This window comes from Callorhinus ursinus, unplaced genomic scaffold (assembly GCF_003265705.2).
Source record: "Callorhinus ursinus isolate GAN/ISIS: 27379988/994484 unplaced genomic scaffold, GSC_fseal_2.0 scaffold24, whole genome shotgun sequence".
NCBI lineage: Eukaryota > Metazoa > Chordata > Mammalia > Carnivora > Otariidae > Callorhinus > Callorhinus ursinus.
Genome location: NW_027397086.1, coordinates 6397190 through 6415528, shown reverse-complemented (window position 1 = coordinate 6415528; position 18339 = coordinate 6397190). Strand labels below are relative to the sequence as shown.

Sequence of the window (18339 nt, the reverse complement as noted above, 5' to 3'; positions counted from 1 at the left end):
CGGTTGGCCACCGCCCTCTTCCGGGTCTGGGGGAGGGGCGACGGCCCAAGCCCCGCCCATGTTGGGGGCGGAGCCACAGCCCGGGACTGTCCTAAGCTGCCGCAGGTAATGCGGTCCGGGTCTGGGGTTCTCCGGGCGGTGGGTCTCACGCTATCCTGGGCGGGGGCGGTCACATCCTTAGGGTAGTGGCCCCGGGCCGGGTGGAGAGCCGTGGGGAGGGCGTGATCGGACTCCGGTCCGGCCACATTGACGGAAAGGAACCAGACTGTGCTCTCCCGACCCTGACTCCTATCCTCTATCGGGGCCACGCGGGGATGGGCCTGGGGGATGGGACTGGCAGCGGTGGCTGTAGGAAGTCCCTGCCCATGCGAAGTTTACCCCACTGGGTTTTGGGGACCGCGGCCAGGGGCTTAGGCCAAAGGTTGGTTTTATCCATTTAGCTCCCAGAAATCTCATCCGTTTTCTTTCTTCATTCACTCATCCCTCAGTTTTACCCTAAGCTGAGCCCATTGGCAGGTTCTCTGAATGAATCTGAGAGGCCCACCTCTGTTGGAATTTAGTCTAGAATCTAATCTAGAGACCTTTAAATAGATAATTACATTCAGGGTGATCCCTGCAATGATGGTGGCTTGATAGATACCCTTCAGAGGGAGAAGGAAGTAACTTGAGGATGTAAATGAAAAGCAACAAATCAGGGAAGGTTATACTGAGAAGCCGGGGGACATTTGAACTGGGCTTTGGAGGTTCACTGGGAGTTTCCTAGTTGACAAGAAGGGAAGGGACATTTCAGGTAGGGGAAGTAGCACAAGATGCAAGATATGAAAGGGCCTGCCATGTTAGAAACAACAAATATAGCAAGAATAGCTCACTAAGCAAGAAACTGTGGAGCTGAGTTCCTGAGAAGAAGATTAAGTCCAGAAGGCTTTCAATGTCATGCTGAGGCCAGGGTTTATTCCAGAGTTCAGTATTTCCCAGCCTTTTAAAATATTTTCTTTGGAGTGCCTGGGTGGCACAGTCCGTTAAGCCTTCAACTATTGGTTTCCAGCTGGGGTGGTGATACCTGGAGTGGTAGGATCCAGCCCACTCATCAGACTCCAGGCTGAGTCAGCTTGAGACTCTTTCTCCTTCTCCTTCTGCCCCCCCAACAAATAGATCTTTAAAAAATAAATAAAATATTTTATCTTTTGGGGTGCCTGGCTGGCTCAGCTGGAAGAACATGTAACTCTTGATCTCCGGATCATGAGTTCGAGCCCCATGTTTGGTGCAGAGATTACTAAAAGAAATAAACCTGGACCGCCTGGGTAACTCAGTCGTTAGGCGTCTGCGTTCGGCTCAGGTCATGATCCTAGGGTCCTGGGATCAAGCTCCATGTCCTGCTCCCTGCTCAGTGGGGAGTCTGCTTCTCCCTCTCCCTCTGCCCCTGCTTGTGTTCCCTCTCTCGCTGTCTGTCAAATAAATAAATAAAATCTTTAAAAAAAATAATAAACCTTAAAAAAATAAAACATAAAACATTTTATCTTTTGATGAACATGAACATTTTATGACCCCTGAAAAAAATTTTTTTTAAGATTTTATTTATTTGGTAGAGTGAGAGAGAGAGAGAGCGCACAAGCAGGGGCAGCGGCAGGCAGAGGGAGAGGGAGAAGCAGACACCCTGCTGAGCAGGGAGCCCAATGTGGGGCTCGATCCCAGGACCCCGGGATCATGACATGAGTGGAAGGCAGACGCTTAACCTACTGAGCCACCCAGGCACCAACCCCCCCGAAAATTTTTTTAATTGAAAATCACAGACACACAGAAAACTTTAGCCAAAAACTTCTATAATTGTGTTAATAAAATTGTGTTATATTTGCGTCCCAAATATAAGTTTATATCAAAGGGTTGGTAATGCTTATTCAAATTAATCGGACCCTAGAAAGTGGCACATCAAAAGGAAAGTTTTTAAGGAAGGAAGTGACCTGATTTGTTCTGTTTTAGGTGGAAGATAATCATAAATGTCTAAAAAGTACCTTTCTTTCTTATGCATAGGACACCATGAAGCTGCTACCAGTGTTGGAGCCTGGAGGCAAGCCCAGGAAAGCAACATGGTCTGTAAGGAAGGAGTCAGACAGAGAAAAGCATGAGTTTTGTTTCATTTTACGTAGTTTACTAACATATTTGACCATCTATGAAAAAGGGTAGGAATGAAACTGTCTGTAGTTGCTGGTAATTAGACTCAAACTGTCTGAAAAGGTCTTCAGAGGAAAGATAGTGGGGCAATAATTATCACAGAGCAGATGTTGATTTTATTAAAATCCATTTGCTAGGAAGAGTAAGGCACTGACCATCTGGCATCCTCAGCTCTAACACTGTGTCTTCCCTCAAGCTGTGACTCACTTTTAAGATTTTCAGGGAAGTGGATTTGGATTAGACTGGCCTTACTGTTTCTCGACCGCTGGCTCAACCAACCCTTTATTCAGCTAACACTGGCCTGGCAGGGGCAGCTGCTATGTAGGTGCTGAAGGTACAAAGGTGATAAGTCTTGGCATCACATGGGCTGCACTGAGCGGGTGATAGTGAGGAAATGTGGTCAGTACTGAAACAGGGTTCACAGAAGGCTTCAGGGAGAATGCAGTGCTTCTGTAGGACCTTGGAGGAGAGTCTTTCAGTTTGGCTTCCCAGTGTCCCCTCTTATTCTCCAGCCAGCATAAATCTGATCCTGGCATTCCCTGGTTTAAAACCCTTTTGTGCCTCTCTGATTTTTTTTTTAAGATTTTATTTATTAATTTGAGAGAGAGAGAGTGTGTGAGCACATGAAGAGGGGGGAAGGGGCAGAGGGAGAGGGAGAAGCAGGCTCCCCACTGAGCAGGGAGCCCAACACAGGGCTCAACCCCAGGACCCTGAGATCATCACCCAAGCCCAAGGCAGATGCTTAACCACCTGAACCACCCAGGCGCCCCTTGTGCCTCTTTGATCTTAAGATAAAAAGCAGAGTCCTTAAAATGGCCCATTGGACCTTACACGATCTGTCCCTGCCTGTCTTTCCAACCTCAAGTACCCTAACTCATCCTTTGTTCTCTTTCTCTTCTTTAACATGCCTTGCACTGCAAACGCCGGTACTGTATGTGCTGGTCTCTACCTGGGTCACTCTTTCCCTCCATCTTTCATCCCTCTCTTTGCCCAGCTAACTTCTACTCATACTTCAGAGCTCAGTTCAAATGATGCTTCTTCAGGAAGCCTTCTCGACCACCTTCTTCTCCCACCTCTCCTTATATAGGGTAAAGTCCCCTTATGATATGCTGTCATGCAATATTTCCCTTGTACTCCTTTACAGCACAATTAAAATGGATATTTGTGAAATTATCCGTTTAATGTTTCTCTTCCCAACTAATCTGTAAGGGCTCTGAAGGCAGGAACTTTCTGTTTTCTTCACCATGTATCTGGGTGGCTGTGTGCTCTTGGATAAGTTATTTAACTTTTCTAAGTCTTGGGCACTCAGCTGTAAAAAGCAGGTGATGATAATAGTCCTCAAAGGGGTTTTGTGCAGATTAAGGGAAACCAGGATTGTAACAAAGTTAGCAGCAGGCATGGTACATTGTTAGTAATCATTCAGGTGATAATAGGATGTGTGAATCTGGTTATCAGAAGAGGGATCTGGAAAAGAAATAGAGACTTGGAAATCACTGATGAATATATAGGTGGGTGGTAACTGAAACAAACCATCAGTGCAGATGAACTTGATAGGGCAAGTGAACGTAGAGGAGGGAAGAGAATCCAGGGGTACTGAGGCTCAGGGGACAGCTGGTGGGGGTGGAGTCAGAGCAAGGAAACAGAAAAGAGCAGCCAAAAAGATGGGTGGAGAACCAAAAGGAAGGGATGTGGGGAACCAGATAAGGAGAAAGGTTTGAGAAGGAAGGAAGAGTCAGGACTACCAAATGCCAGAGAGGTCTAACGATACAGGTCCTGAAAAACAGCTACAGAATTTTCTTTTCCAACCAGGAAGTTTGAAGTATGTTTTTAGAGTCAGTGTTCAGAACAACTTTAGAGAATGGGATGGATGGATCCTATATTTGATTTTTTCAGAGTCCTAGCTCTGGCTTCCATCAACTCAAGTGTTATAAATAATCTGGGAAAGCTCTTAAAATCAATACATCCTGGAGAATATTACTTGACAGTGCCTCTCAGGCTAGTGGCTAAAGACTGTTAGGGCAGTAGGTTCCTATGTGAGTGCACCTGAAGCTCTAGCCACCATTTACTGAGCTCTTCCTGCACTGTTACAAGACCTTTGTTTCCCCTTCCTGGGTAAGAACTACTGCCATCCTCATTTTACAAACGAGGAAATTAAGGAAGGTTTAGAAAGGTTAAATGACTTCTGAAGGGTCACACATCTCGAAAGCATCTGACCTGGGGCCTGCGCCTGGTCTGCCTGAATTCACAAACCATACTCATGACTTCCATCTTGTGCCAGGACACACCACTGAACTTTTCTGGCTGTCAGTTTCCCTGCCCACCCAATGGAGACAGTTACTAGTCCAGTGCATCCCCGTTAGGTTAATGTGAGACAAAAGTAGTGACAAAACTGAAAAGTCAAAGGTTATGTGCAAATGGAAGGTAGTATTATTAATCGGGAAAATACCGCTCTGCTGGATACAACTTAGTGTGTATGTGTGTATAAGAGCCCTCAATCTGGGGAGTATTTCATGAGGAGTGGAAAGAACACATTGCTGCCCGGGTCTCCTGAATACATCCTCCCTCTGACAGGTACACCTTGACCCCCCCTGGAGACGGCCCCTGTGCTCGGGTTGGCCACAGCTGTTCATATTTACCCCCAGTCGGTGACGCCAAGAGAGGGAAGGTCTTCATTGTTGGGGGAGCAGATCCAAACAGGAGCTTCTCAGATGTGCACACTATGGATCTGGGTAAGACCAGCAGCAGTGGGGCGGGTGCCTTGTGGCCAGAGAGCAGGGCTGGTGCTACTGGACATGACCAGAGCATTCGTAAGAACACCAGTTCAGGCCAGAGAGCAGGGTTCTCCTCTAAGAAAATGAACATCACTGAGAAGTCCCTAAGGTCTCAGAAGACGTCTGGAACACATCCACCCAACCAATATCTTCTTTTTGGGGGATACAGAGTCTGTTTAGAGCCCTGAACATCCAACCATTCCTTCATCAAATATTCCTCTGGGAGACAGAGGAAAAGACCTCCTTTTCTATCCACATATCCAATTAATCACCAAGTCCTAAGTGTCACCATCTTCATCCTTGTCTGTCCATTTTGCCTACTACCACTACAGTCCAAGCATTATTGCTTCTCTATTAGACATTCCAACAGCCTCTTCTCTGGTCTCACTGCTTCCAAGTTTACCCCTGGATGGTGCATTTTCTATACCTAGCTGGAGAGTATTGTCTAAAATACAAATCTGACCATGTCACTCCCATGTTTCAAGCCTTTCCCAACTCATTTCTTGGCTCTCCCAAACCCACGTTTGCTACACTGAGTATCCTTCAGTTCCTTGGACATGTCTGAATCTCTGGTCTCCAAGCCTTTGTACATATTGCTCTGTCTGCTTGGAAGGCTCTTCCCTTTCCTTATCACCTGGCTACTATTCATCTTTCTGATCTCAGATTAATGATCACTTCCATCAGGAAGCTTCCCCTGATACTTCTGGACTAGTTTAGGCACTACCATTGGAAAGGAGAAACCATTCTGTGTTCCTTCTCTACTCATACCTCTCCTCTCAACACTAGTCTCAGTACTTCATTTCTGGCCCCCAAATGTCTGGGGATCTTTCCCCACATCAATTCTGCAGCACCTGCTGAGTATCCTCCAACGTAATTCAGTTCTGACAAGATCCCCCAGGACTTAGCATCAGATCCCACAGGTGAAGGGCTCAGTCCTATACGACTCTCCCACCCCTTCCCTACTCCAGACACTACCCAAAAGTTCAGTTCATTGCCTGACCTACCAAATATAAATCAGAGATTCCCATGATCCCCTCCTCGGGTTCCATTAATTTGCTGGAGTGGCTCACAGAACTTGGGAAAATAGTTTACTTACTAGATCACTGGTTTATTATAAAAGGACATAACTCAGGAACAGCCAGATGGAAGAGATGCATAGGGGAAGGCATGGGGGAAGGGCACAGAGCTTCCATATCCTCTACAGGTGTACCATCCTACCAGCACCTCCATGTGTTTACCAACCTGGATGCTTTCCAAACTCCTTCTTCTGGGTTTTTTTGGAGGCTTCTTTACATAGGTGTGATTGATTAAATTACTGGCCATTGGTGATTGATTCAACCTATAGACCCTCTACCCTTCCCAGAGGTGGGGGTGGGAGGCTGGGGCTGAAAGTCCCAACCTTCTGATCATATGGTTGTTTCCCCTGGCAACCAGCCTCCATCCTTAGGGCTTTCCAGAAGTCCCCCCATAAACATAAACCCAGGTATGGTTGACAGGAGCTTGTTACATAAGACACCTTTTTCAATCTTATAATTTGGGAAATTCCAAGGATTTTAAGAGCTCTGTGCCTGGAACTGACAAAGATAACGTATATATTAATATAAATCACAATGTCATAACCCGCCCTCTATATTTCCATAGTATTCTTCACTTTCCCATTCCCCCTTCACAGCCCTTATCACATGTGATTGTATCTTGTCTGTCTTCCCCACAAGGGTATAAGCTCCTTGGAAACAAGGAACATAGTTATATTATTCACCGTTGTACCCCCAGCCACTACCATAGTGCATGGCACAGAGTAGGTGCTTTTTAAAAAATTAATTAAATTTTTTTTTAAGACAGAGAGTGAGTGAGGGCACAAACAGAAGGGGGGGTGCGGAGAGAGAGGGCAGGAGAGATTCTTTAAGAAGGCTCCGTGCTCTGAGCGCAGAGCCCCACTCGGGGCCCAATCTCCTGTCCTTGAGATCATGACCTGAGCCAAAATCAAGAGTCAGATGCTTAACCCACTGAGCCACCCAGGTGCCCCCAGAGTAGGTGCTTTTTTTTTTTTTAAAGATTTTATTTATGTATTCATGAGAGAGAGAGAGAGGCAGAGGGAGAAGGAGGCTCCCAAGGAGCAGGGAGCCCAATGTGGGACTCGATCCCAGGACTCTGGGATCATGACCTGAGCCGAAGGCAGACGCTTAGCCATCTGAGCCACCCAGGTGCCCAGAGTAGGTGCTTTTTAAGTATTTGGGTGGATAGATGGATGGATGAGTGAATGAATGAAGAAGGAATGAATGGTGACCACTCTGTGCTATACACCATGGGCTGAAGAAAACCAGTGGCCCACATATACGTTTTGTTAGGTCCATGTCACGTTGCTGTTATCGTTTTAATCTGAGTTGTTCACCAAATGAATGTGCAAGGGTCTACATATAAAAATGGAAATGGTTTGGCTTCTCCTGATAATTTTGGGAGATCTGACATCAGTAGGCCTGCATGTCTACATGACAACAGTAGAGATGCCGCCTCTCAGTGGGGTTCTCATCCCCCAATTTGCCACATTCACTCCTACATAGGCATTTGAATTTCTACACCCGGCAGTAGGAAATCAAAGCAAGTGAAATCTCTGCCAGCCCTTAAGAAACTCACTGTCTAGTTCATGTACATCTTTGGTGGGACCTAGTACTAGCTTTGGGACCCTGGCTAACCTGTCTAAACCATCTGGGCTTCAGTGTCCTGTAAAATGGGGATAATAGCTTACTCCCCTTGGCATTTGTGAACCTGTTTTAGCCAGAAATTGTTTAGTTGCAGGTAATAGAAACTCTCTTAAACTAGCAAAAAAAAAAAAAAAAAAAAAAAGGAAGAATCCAAACATAGGAAATACAGCCTAGCCTCAGGAAAGAGCAGAAATAGGAACTGGAAAGCCATCAGAAACCATCTACTTTCTCCCTCACTCTCTCTGGGGAGATCTGCTTCTTTATGTAGACGTTTCTTTTCTCTTCTTCATACTTTGGCTTTAGCTGCTTCTCCACACATGATAGAAGAAATCCAGAAATCTGTTTGAATTCCAACTTCTCTGGAAGGAGGATCTGATTGACCCATTTTGGGTCAAGTGACTACCTTTGACCCAATCAAAGTCAAGGTGTTGTAGTACAAATAGGTCTTCTGTGATCTCTACCCCCATGGTTGGGAGAACGGGGACAGTTTCCCTAGAGAAGCATTTCTGGACTAGGCAGACAGCCCCTGAAGTTCTATTATAGAACTTTTTAGAATTTGACTATATTCCCTGTTAGTGACCTGATGGTTGTTCACTTATGCCTTGGACCCTTTTCTCCTCACTACTGTCCCCCAAGGCTGTCAACTGATAGAAGCAGTTGGCAGCTCCAATGCAGGGGCTGAATGAAATGTCTTCTAGGAACACACCGGTGGGATTTGGCTGCCGCGGAGGGCCTTTTGCCCCGTTACGAGCATGCCAGCTTCATTCCCTCTTGTGCACCTCATACCATCTGGGTGTTTGGAGGTGCTGACCAGTCAGGAAATCGAAATTGCCTACAAGTTCTGAATCCTGGTAAGTAGCCAAAAGTTATTTTCATTTACCTAAATAAAGAAAGAAATCCAATTCCATTTCCTGGAGCAAAACTCATTTGGATTGTCCTGAATAATTCATTTAACTTTGCTGACCTCATAGAAAATAGGAATTTTTATTTTTTAATTTTTTAAGGATTTTATTTATTTGAGAGAGCAAGAGAGCATGAGTGGGGGAGAGAGCTAGAGAGAGAGAGGGAGAAGCAGACCCCCCCACTGAGCAGGGAGCCCGATATGGGGCTCGATCCCAGCACCCTGAGATCGTGACCCGAGCCGAAGGTGGACGGTTAACTGACTAAACCACCCAGGTGCCTGAAAATAGGAATTTTAACTTCTGGAAGAATATGAAAATAACAGAATTACATCCCCACCCCCACCCCCACCTCATAACATGTCCAATTATCAACTTCTTAAAAGCCAAAGCTGGAAGAAACTTCAGAGAACAGCTATGCCAAGGCGACCCAAGTCCAGGGGAAGTGACTTTCCTAAAGTCACCAGGGAGTCAGTGACTAAACCAGCCTAGAACCTGTCACCTAGATCAGGGGGTCTCAGGTGGGGGCAGTTGTGTCCCCCAGGGGACATTTGGCCACGTTTGGACACATTTTTGGTGATCAAGCTCAGGGCTTGGGGGATTGCTACTGACGTCTAGTGGGCAGAGGCCAGAGATGCTGCTATCCATCCTGTAACACATGGGACAGCCCCCCATAATAGCGAATTATCTAAGCTCAAATGCCGGTAGTGCCAAAGTTAAGAAACCCTGACCTAGATCCTCCTTTTATGTTTCTTTTAGCCAAACAGTGCAAAGTTCCTGCCTAGTGTCACTGGCAGTTTTATCACAGACGAAGCAGTTTAGGAACATCTCTCCTGAGAGGATGTTCCTGAACCACCATGGGAGGTGGACTTGTCTTTTTGTTAAAAATTGTAGTTAAAATTTTTTTTGTTTTTTTCTCTTTATAAACATAATTCATTGTAAAATATTTGAAAAGCGTAAAGTGGACAAAAGACATCCACGATCCGGTGACATTCAGGCTACTGATAACCTCTCTGTATACTTCCTTTCTTTTAGTTCTCTGCATTTCTGTAAGTCTTGAGTTCATACTTTTTCACCCCTACACTATTGTACCTTTTTCCTTTGAATTTCATAATTACTGTAGAAATGGTTTCTTATTAACTTTGCTTTAACATCACTTTTAATGGCTGCATGATACTCCATTTTGTGATAATACCATAATTTAGTTTGTTTTCAGATTTTTGCCATTATAAATAACAAAAGTGTGAACATCTTTGTTCAGAAGTCATTGACAATTATTTGCTTAGAATTCATACCCAGAACTAAAAAACTTTGGATACATGCTACCCAGTTGCTCTCCAGAATTTTCCAACTGCGCCTCTCTCCAGCTATGATCAATAGTGCATTTTCACTCCTGACTGGCACTGAATTTGTCTCTCTTTTTTTATATTTTATTTAATTTTAATGGGGCTTGAACTCACAACCGGGGGCTTGAACATGGGGCTCAAACTCACATGGGCTTGAACTCACAACCCTGAGATCAAGACCTGAGCTGAAATCAAGAGTCAGATGCTTAACCAACTGAGCCATCCAGGTGCCCCAAGATTTTGTTTTTAAGTAATCTCTGTGCCCAATGTGGGGCTTGACCTCACAACCCTGAGATCCAAGAGTCACATGGTCCACCTGACTGAGCCAGCCAGATACCACTTAATTTATCATTTTTAAACACTGCTGATTTGATAGACCAACAAATTTGTATCTATTTATTTAAATATACATTTTGTTAACGATTAGCAACCTGGACATTTTTCACATGACAGTCAGCTCTTGCCCAGTGCTCTCTCAATCAGATGCTTGTTTGCAAACAGGTGGTCTTCCATCACATTGGGTTAGTCATAGTTCTTACCTTGTTAAGTTTGGCAAGGATTTAAATTTACTCAATGCCTGGTACACAGTTAATGCTCGATAATTGTGGTTGTGGTTGATGTAGCTATGGTTTGGCAGATGGAAATCAGTTCTGGATCCCTGGTCTGTTGATTTTCAATGATGGCATCCATTTGAATAAAATACAGAGAATTTGGGAAGCCTCTGTCAGAGGAGTTGATTTTCTACCAGATCCCTTTCCTCTCCTAGAAAGTATAATTTGACACCATGCCCGAGAAATAGGAAAAATGTGAATCGTTAGCTATTTTGTTACTAAGGCCAGTTTGTCAAATGGCTTAGGACTCCTTTGTAATTATTTGTGCTAGTGTTTTGACTTGGGAGCGACACAATCTCAGGATCTTCCGATCCCGGAGGTTGTGCACCTTCTAACTCCCCTTAAGATTCAAAAGCTCCCCAAGATTCATAGCTCTAGAGATAATTACATTTTGCTTTGGATATAGGCTGAGACTTGTTTCGTCTCGAGGTTCATGTTTGAGTCCCATACATATTACAGATGCTTTCTGTGGCACTCTGTATATGCTGAATGAAGACCTTTACAAAAGGCACAGAATTTCCCAGGCAAGAAATAATTCCTGGTGTGCTGTGGTGGTGGTGCGAGTGTGGGAGGCTTGACAGATCTGAGTTCAAACCTCTGCTCTGCTACCCACAAATGCTGTGACCTGGGGGGAAGGATTTAAATTTTCTGAGCTTCAGTTCCCTCATCTGCAAAATGAGGTGCTTTCCAGCCACCTCCTAGAGTTAAGTGGGGATGACAGACAGAATGCTAAGGACAGTGATTCTGCACAAGGAAGGTGCTTGATTAATGCATCTGTTTCTATAAAGCTCATGCTGTATTCTAAAAAGAGAGAAGCTTCTTTGCACCTCTCCCAGGTGGCTAAATTTTATTCTCAAGTCAGAAGAGTGGAAAATACATAGATCTTGGTGTTATCCAAATGGAATCTGAATCCCAACTCAGCCATTTATTAGCCATGTCACTTTATTTTATTTTATTTAAGATTTTATTTTTTAAGTAAATCTCTACATCCAGCGTGGCACTCAAATTCACAACCCCAAGATCAAGAGTTGCACACTCCACCGACTGAGGCAGCCAGGCGTCCCTAGCCATGTCACTTTAAACAAATGACTTCATCTGTCTCTGCTTCAGTTCCCTTATCTGTAAAATGGAGAAACTAATATTTACTTAGTATGTACTATTTAGAAGGAGCTATTATTATTACTACTGACACTGTGATTGCTTTGTCTATTTTCTTTTAATGGCCACGTGTTCTGGGAAATTGGGAACATTTAATTCTAGCCTCTAGTGGGGAGAATTTTAGCAGGTGTTGGGCTCCTCTGAATGGGCCCAGGGCAGGGAAGTGAGCAAAGGAGAAGAGCGTTCAGAGAGGATGTTTGAAGGAAGATCTCCAAAAACAAATCGACCTCATTCTCAATTGTGTGTGTGACTTTTCAATCTTGGGGATTTGACTCAATCTGGGAAAATTCTCAGTATCCCCTGCCACCCCGCCTTGACTTCGCTGGCACAAGAACCCTACCTACCTGGACCTCTGCTGTCCCTGTTGGGGTTGGGGGTGTGGAAGGTAACCCTGCCTAGCCTCAGAGTCAAGATCAGAGGTCCATCAGCCTGGATATTTTAGGTGCCTGCCTTCTCTCTCTGGACCAGAAACGAGGACTTGGACCATGCCAGAGGTGATCAGCCCTCCACCATCTCCAAGAACATTCCACACATCCTCTGCAGCCATTGGAAACCAACTGTATGTCTTTGGGGGCGGAGAGAGAGGTGCCCAGCCTGTGCAGGATGTGAAGCTGCATGTGTTTGACGCAGGTATGGACTGGCGGGCCCCTTGGGGCTGCCACTTAACCAGGTCAGAGCCACCCCAGCCTACAGCTTACCTGATGTAGGAGGCAGGGGATAGAAAATGACACTCTGAGTGTCTCACTTTTAGATGTCTTCAACACATCCCTTAGCTAATATGTTCCTCCCACAGCGACATGTGCATTTAAAAAGGTATAAATGATCAATTTAAAATATTTAAACAGTGTAATTTAGAAAGGAAAAAAAGTGAAAGTTTCCCCTTTAGCCTTTCCTTCCCACGCCCCAAACAAAGGGAAAACTCTTAACAGTTCCTGATGTCTCCTTCCAGACTTGCCTATGCATTTCTAAATCATACATATATGTGTAAATGGACATTTATGAATTTTCTGTGAATTTTGAAATGATATAGAAACCTTAAAACACATACATGGGATCAGATTATAAATACCGTTCTACAGCTTACTTATGCAGGGGTGAGGCTAAATCTCAGGAGTCGAAAGCATGTATTTCGAAGCCACCTAGCCTGGATGCAGGACCAGATCTGACACTTACTTTCTGGATTACTTTCGATTAGTTAATTAGTCTCTAGGTCTTAGTTTGCTGATCTGCAAAATAGAGATAGTAATAGTGCCTACTAAAAAGAGCTGGAAAGATTAAGTGAGGTAATGTGATATAGTGCATAGCACAGTACCTGGCATATAGGGAGCACCTCAGGAATATGAACTGTTAATGATCCCTCTGTTTAATAACAGATCATGGATGTCTTCTAAGTCAGTACCAGTTTCCTTGCAGAGCATATCCTGTGGGTATTCCTTATTCACTCATTCATTCATTCATTTTCCTACTGACTGACTTTTTGCTGACAGTGTTACAGTGAACATATACATTAATTTTTGTATGTATTACAAACATTTATATGGAGGAGATGGAGTGGAATTACTGGGTGAAAATGACGCAAACATTTAGAATTATGAGACCTCTTGCCAGGATTTTGTGTAAGGAGCATTTATTTGCATTTCTTCCTCTTACTAGTAGGCATTTATGAATAACAATTTACAAATAACATGTGACAAAAATAGTTTTCATGTGTGTTTTTCACGAGAGATGCAGCCCTTTTTTTCAGAAGATGCAATAATCAAAATTTCAAACTTACAAAGTAAAATTAGAAGAATGAAGACACATCACAGTATGACTTTTCTCTTTCCTGAAAGAACGGACTTTGCAAATCTTTTAAGGCAGTTTTTAAAATGTTAAATAATGTTGATTTTGAATACATGAAACTCTAAGGAATGAGGAAGAAAATGTATATATATATACATATACATATATATATATAATACTATCACTCCCAAAGTATTAACATCTCAGTGTGTTTCCATCCAATCTTTTTTTTTTTTTTAATAGCAGAGATGGGGCACCTGGCTGGCTCAGTTGGTAGAGCATGGCACTCGTTGGGGGTAGAGTTTACTTAATGAAATAAATAAAATCTTTAAAAATAGCAGAGATAATTCTACATGTAATATTTGTATCCTATATTTTTCACTTAAGCACTTCCCCTGTGATCGTGAAGTCTTCAATATTTTTATTTATTTGTTTGTATTAAGTAGGCTCCACGCCCAATGTAGGGCTTGAACTGACCCTGAGATTAAGAGTCACATGCACTATTGACTGAGCCAGCCAGGTGCCTCAATTATCAACATTTTTAATAAATACATAGTATTCTATCTTGACTGTAGCAATAACAACCATTCACCTGTTGGTGCACTGAAGCTATTTTCAGTTCTTCTCTATTACAAACAATGCTGTGATGAATGTGTTTGTGCATAAACCTTTTTCAGATTATTTCAAACTGTATTCCTTTGAACAGTGGGGCTCCATGCACAACCTTCAGGCATGCCACAAACAGTAATTCTAACACAACCTTTCATGCACTGAGTGCTTCCTCTGAGCCTGTGCCTTATGTACATCATCTCATTTAATCCATACTTTAGCCCTGAGAGCTAGGTAGTATCTTTATCCCCATTTTACAACGGTAAAAACTAGAGCTTAGGGAATTCACTGGTGCAAGGCCACAAAGTTATTCAGTGAAATGAGCCAGTTTTAACTCCATGCCCCGTGTTCTAACTCTCACCCTATACTGCCACTTTGGCAGGCCCTGCTAACTCCCAAAGTAGTCTTTTTTTCCCCCACGCTTCCAGCAAATCAATTAAAAGGTATCGTCTTGAAAAAGGAAGACTCTGAAGGCCTGTCAGGGAAGAAGCACTCATTCTTTTGAACTCTGGGGCAGTTCTAGGTCAAAGCAAGGAATAGTTCCCTAATGCCCTGTAGAAGGGGCAGGCATGTTAGGTAGTGAATTCTCCAGCCCTGGAAGTGTTCAGGCAGAGGCTGTACAGGCTGTAGGAGAAGGGCGGCCTGGATTGGGTTGGCACGTTGGAGTGAATGACCCCAAGGTCACTTTCGGCTTTGAGCATCTCTGCTTGCTGGGAAATGAAGCTTGGGTCTGTTTCTCATGTTCTTCCTAGCTTTTTCATCAGATGTCAATGAATTTACTTTTCTAGACACTCTGACCTGGTCACAGCCAGAGACACTTGGCAAACCTCCATCCCCCCGGCATGGTCATGTGATGGTGGCAGCAGGGACAAAGCTCTTCATCCATGGAGGCTTGGCAGGGGACAAATTCTATGATGATCTCCATTGCATTGATATAAGTAAGTAGGGTAGAGGGCATGGGGGCTTGTCCGCTTAAAATTAAATAAAATATCTTTGATAGAATACAGCTTTGCTCATAAGTATGGATACCTTGGCCAGCCAGCAGAATCTTGGCTAGATTTCTGTCAAATGTGGCCTGAATAATAATAATAATACCAATGAAAGCAATCCCTTTCTGAGTACTTGCTATATACACAGCCATTAATTATCTCTTATGCTTCCAACAACCCTACTCTTTCATTAAAATTCATTATGCTTTGTATTCCCTGACTGGATTCCCTGGCTGACATTAACGATTAACCTTATGCCCATGAGGGGCATGGACAACTTCGAGTGTGTCTGGAGGTTGGTGACCAGAATTGCCACGCTAAATGGTTGAAAACACCAGGAAGAAGGGTGCCTCAGTGGCTCAGTTGGTTAAGCATCTGCCTTCGGCTCAAGTCATGATCTCAGGGTCCTGGGATTGAGTCCCACATGGGGCTGTCTGCTCAGCGGGGAGTCTGCTTCTCCCTCTGTGCTCTCCCCCTCTCTCTCTCAAATAAATAAATCTTAAACACACACACACACACACACCCCAGGAAGAGGAAAGTTAGGGAGAACATGAGAATTGTCTCTAAGCGTCTAAAGGGCTGATGTGTCATAGAGATCCTTGACTTATTCTGGGTCATTCTTTCAGACTGTGAGCTTCCTTAGGGCAGGGGCTATGTCTCTTTTGTTTCCCAGTTTATTTCCAGCCCTTAACACAGTGTCTGGTAGATTGAGGGTGATGAGTGTGTATCTTGAATGGACAAACAAATGAACATCTTTTGCGTTACTTTAGACTACAAGAATTGGAACAGTGGGCAGAAGGCACAAGAAGTGCTATGTGGTGTATTGGGCTACCTTGCCCAACAATGGATTCTCTGGCTTGGTGACATCTGAGGCTAGGTGACACTGGCTGGGATTCTTGTTTTGGCTAGGTTGGGTGATCTCCCTTCCAACTCTGAGATGCTGGTCCCCTGCCTTGAATTGACAGATGGAAAATATCTTCACAGAAGTGTTCCTTGCAGCAGTCAACTGGGATTTTATTTTTAAATTATTTATTGATTTTTTTAAAAGACTTTATTTATTCGACAGAGAGAGAGAGAGAGCATGAGCAGGGGGAGGGGGGTGGGGCAGAGGGAGAGGGAGAAGCAGGTTCCCTGCTGAGCAGGGACCCAGACACAGGGCTTGATCCCAGAACGCTGGGATCATGACCTGAGCCAAAGGCAGATACTAACCGACTGGGCCACCTGGGCGCCCCTCAACTGGGGTTTTAAGGCATATATTTTTTTTAAGATTTTATTTATTTATTTGACAGAGACACAGCAAGAGAGGGAACACAAGCAGGGGGAGTGGGAGAGGGAGAAGGGAGCCTGATTTGGGGCTCGATTCCAGGACCCTGGAATCATGACCTGAGCTGAAGGCAGACACTTAACAACTGAGCCATCCAGGCGCTCCTTAATGCGTATTTTAAAAAAGAAAGTCCTACTCCTTCAGCTGAGGAACTACTTTCTGGCTGTTTCTCTTCCTTTCCTACCCTGGTAATTCTCTAAACCTAAAATCCAATAATATCATGCCTCATTTCAATGCTTGTTTGAAAAGATGCAAATGTCCTTGCAGAAATAGGTTGGGAGCAGGTGCTTGAGGTAGCACCTTACAGTGTGGAGAACACAGGTTCTAGCATCAGACCCGAGTATCAGGCTAGCTGTGCCTCTTGCTGGCTGTGAGATCTTGGACAAGTATCTCCCTCTTTGATTCGTTTCTTCACCAGTAAAAAGAGAGTAGGCAGAAGTAATAGCAGTTTCAGAGGACTGTTGTGAGCAAGCAAAATCTTTAAAGTGCCTAGGCAGCACTCATAAAGGTGCTGCTTTCTAAGAAACTGCTAGTATTTAAAACGTGCACACACAGACATGGAACTCAACTCCTTCCAGGCTCCAAAGTAGTAAATGGTGACAGTCACCAAAGATAATATCCTATTATTCAGTGTACTCCAAAGACCGCTTATATCAGAATCACCTGAGATGCTCGCTAAAACTATCGACTACTGAGGTCCTCCTCCCTCCCTGGACACCCAAACAGAATTTGAAGCTCCCCCAAGTGATTTCTGTGTCCATTAAACCTTGCTGTATTACCTCCCAGAGTGCTTAGCGAATGACCTTCCGTGATTGGTTTGCACACTGCAGGAGTCTGACAGGTAAGGTGGGAGTCCATATTCTAGGTCACATTGTACCCGCTCTCTTTCTCTTGGCAGGTGACATGAAGTGGCAGAAGCTAAGTCCCACTGGGTCATCTCCCACAGGCTGTGCTGCCCACTCAGCTGTGGTTGTGGGGAAACACCTGTATATCTTTGGAGGGATGACTCCCACAGGAGCCCTGGATACAATGTACCAGTATCACATAGGTGAGCAGGTGTTCACTGTGGGTCTTTAAACAAATGTGACCATTCTTTGAAAAGTATTACAGTGCTTTGGCTTTTCTCTCCACATCTAAATCCAAAGAAATGAAAACCAAACTTCTAGGGAATGAATGACATCATGGAAGCAGTAACACTGCCATTAGGTTGTTTTTTTTTTTTTAAGATTTATTTATTTATGAGAGAGAGAGACAGCAAGAAAAGGAGGGGCAGAGGGAAGGGGAGACTCCCAAGCTGACTCCACACTGAGCGCAGAGCCAGATGCAGGGTTCGACATCACAACCCTGAAAATAGGACCTCAGCCAAAACCAAGTGTCGGATGCCTAACCAGCTGCACCACCCAGGCGCCCCAGATTTTTTTTTCTTTTATTTCCTATTTCTGTTAGGGCTGATACAGCAAATCACTGAGCATTTCTGGAAATGTCTTAACACAGAGTCTTTGTATATTTGTCTTTTCTCTAACATAGAAAAGCAGCATTGGACCTTGCTTAAATTTGATACTTTTCTACCCCCTGGACGATTGGATCATTCCATGTGTGTCATTCCATGGCCTGTGATGTGTACTTCTGAGAAAGAAGATTCAAATTCTCTCACTCTAAACTGTGATACTGAGAAAGGGGAGTCCACCAACAAAGGAGTGACCCAAGGTGGTGATTTACATGAGGAAAGTCAGACAGACACATTGCTCTGTTTTGTGTTCGGCGGGATGAATACAGAAGGGGAAATCTATAATGACTGTATTGTGACTGTAGTTGACTAATAAATTCTACATTTTTATTAAATGACAAACTTTCAGAAAAGTTAAATGAAACCTTAGCTGTTTTATACCTCCAAAATATTTTTTTGCACTATGTAGCCCTCTTGCTCTTACCTACTTTGGTAGGTGAAAAAATGGATAGCCCAAGTGCAAAAACCTCTA

The 18339-nt window shown here is 44.0% G+C and overlaps 1 protein-coding gene across 2 annotated transcripts; it reads left to right on the top strand.

The window, feature by feature from the left end:
* The first annotated feature begins 32 nt into the window (after positions 1 to 32).
* On the top strand, positions 33 to 18220 carry RABEPK (Rab9 effector protein with kelch motifs). 2 transcript variants are annotated; one of them, XM_025888449.2, is made up of 8 exons: positions 33 to 105; positions 2029 to 2087; positions 4741 to 4898; positions 8341 to 8493; positions 12125 to 12286; positions 14836 to 14985; positions 17259 to 17408; positions 17888 to 18220. In XM_025888449.2, exons 2-8 carry the CDS (start codon positions 2035 to 2037, stop codon positions 18178 to 18180), a joined length of 1119 nt encoding a protein of 372 aa, XP_025744234.1. In that variant the 5' UTR covers positions 33 to 105; positions 2029 to 2034; the 3' UTR covers positions 18181 to 18220. The 2 variants fall into 2 exon arrangements, with proteins under 2 accessions (XP_025744234.1, XP_025744235.1); XM_025888450.2 differs by lacking the exon at positions 8341 to 8493.
* The last annotated feature ends 119 nt before the right edge of the window (positions 18221 to 18339 follow it).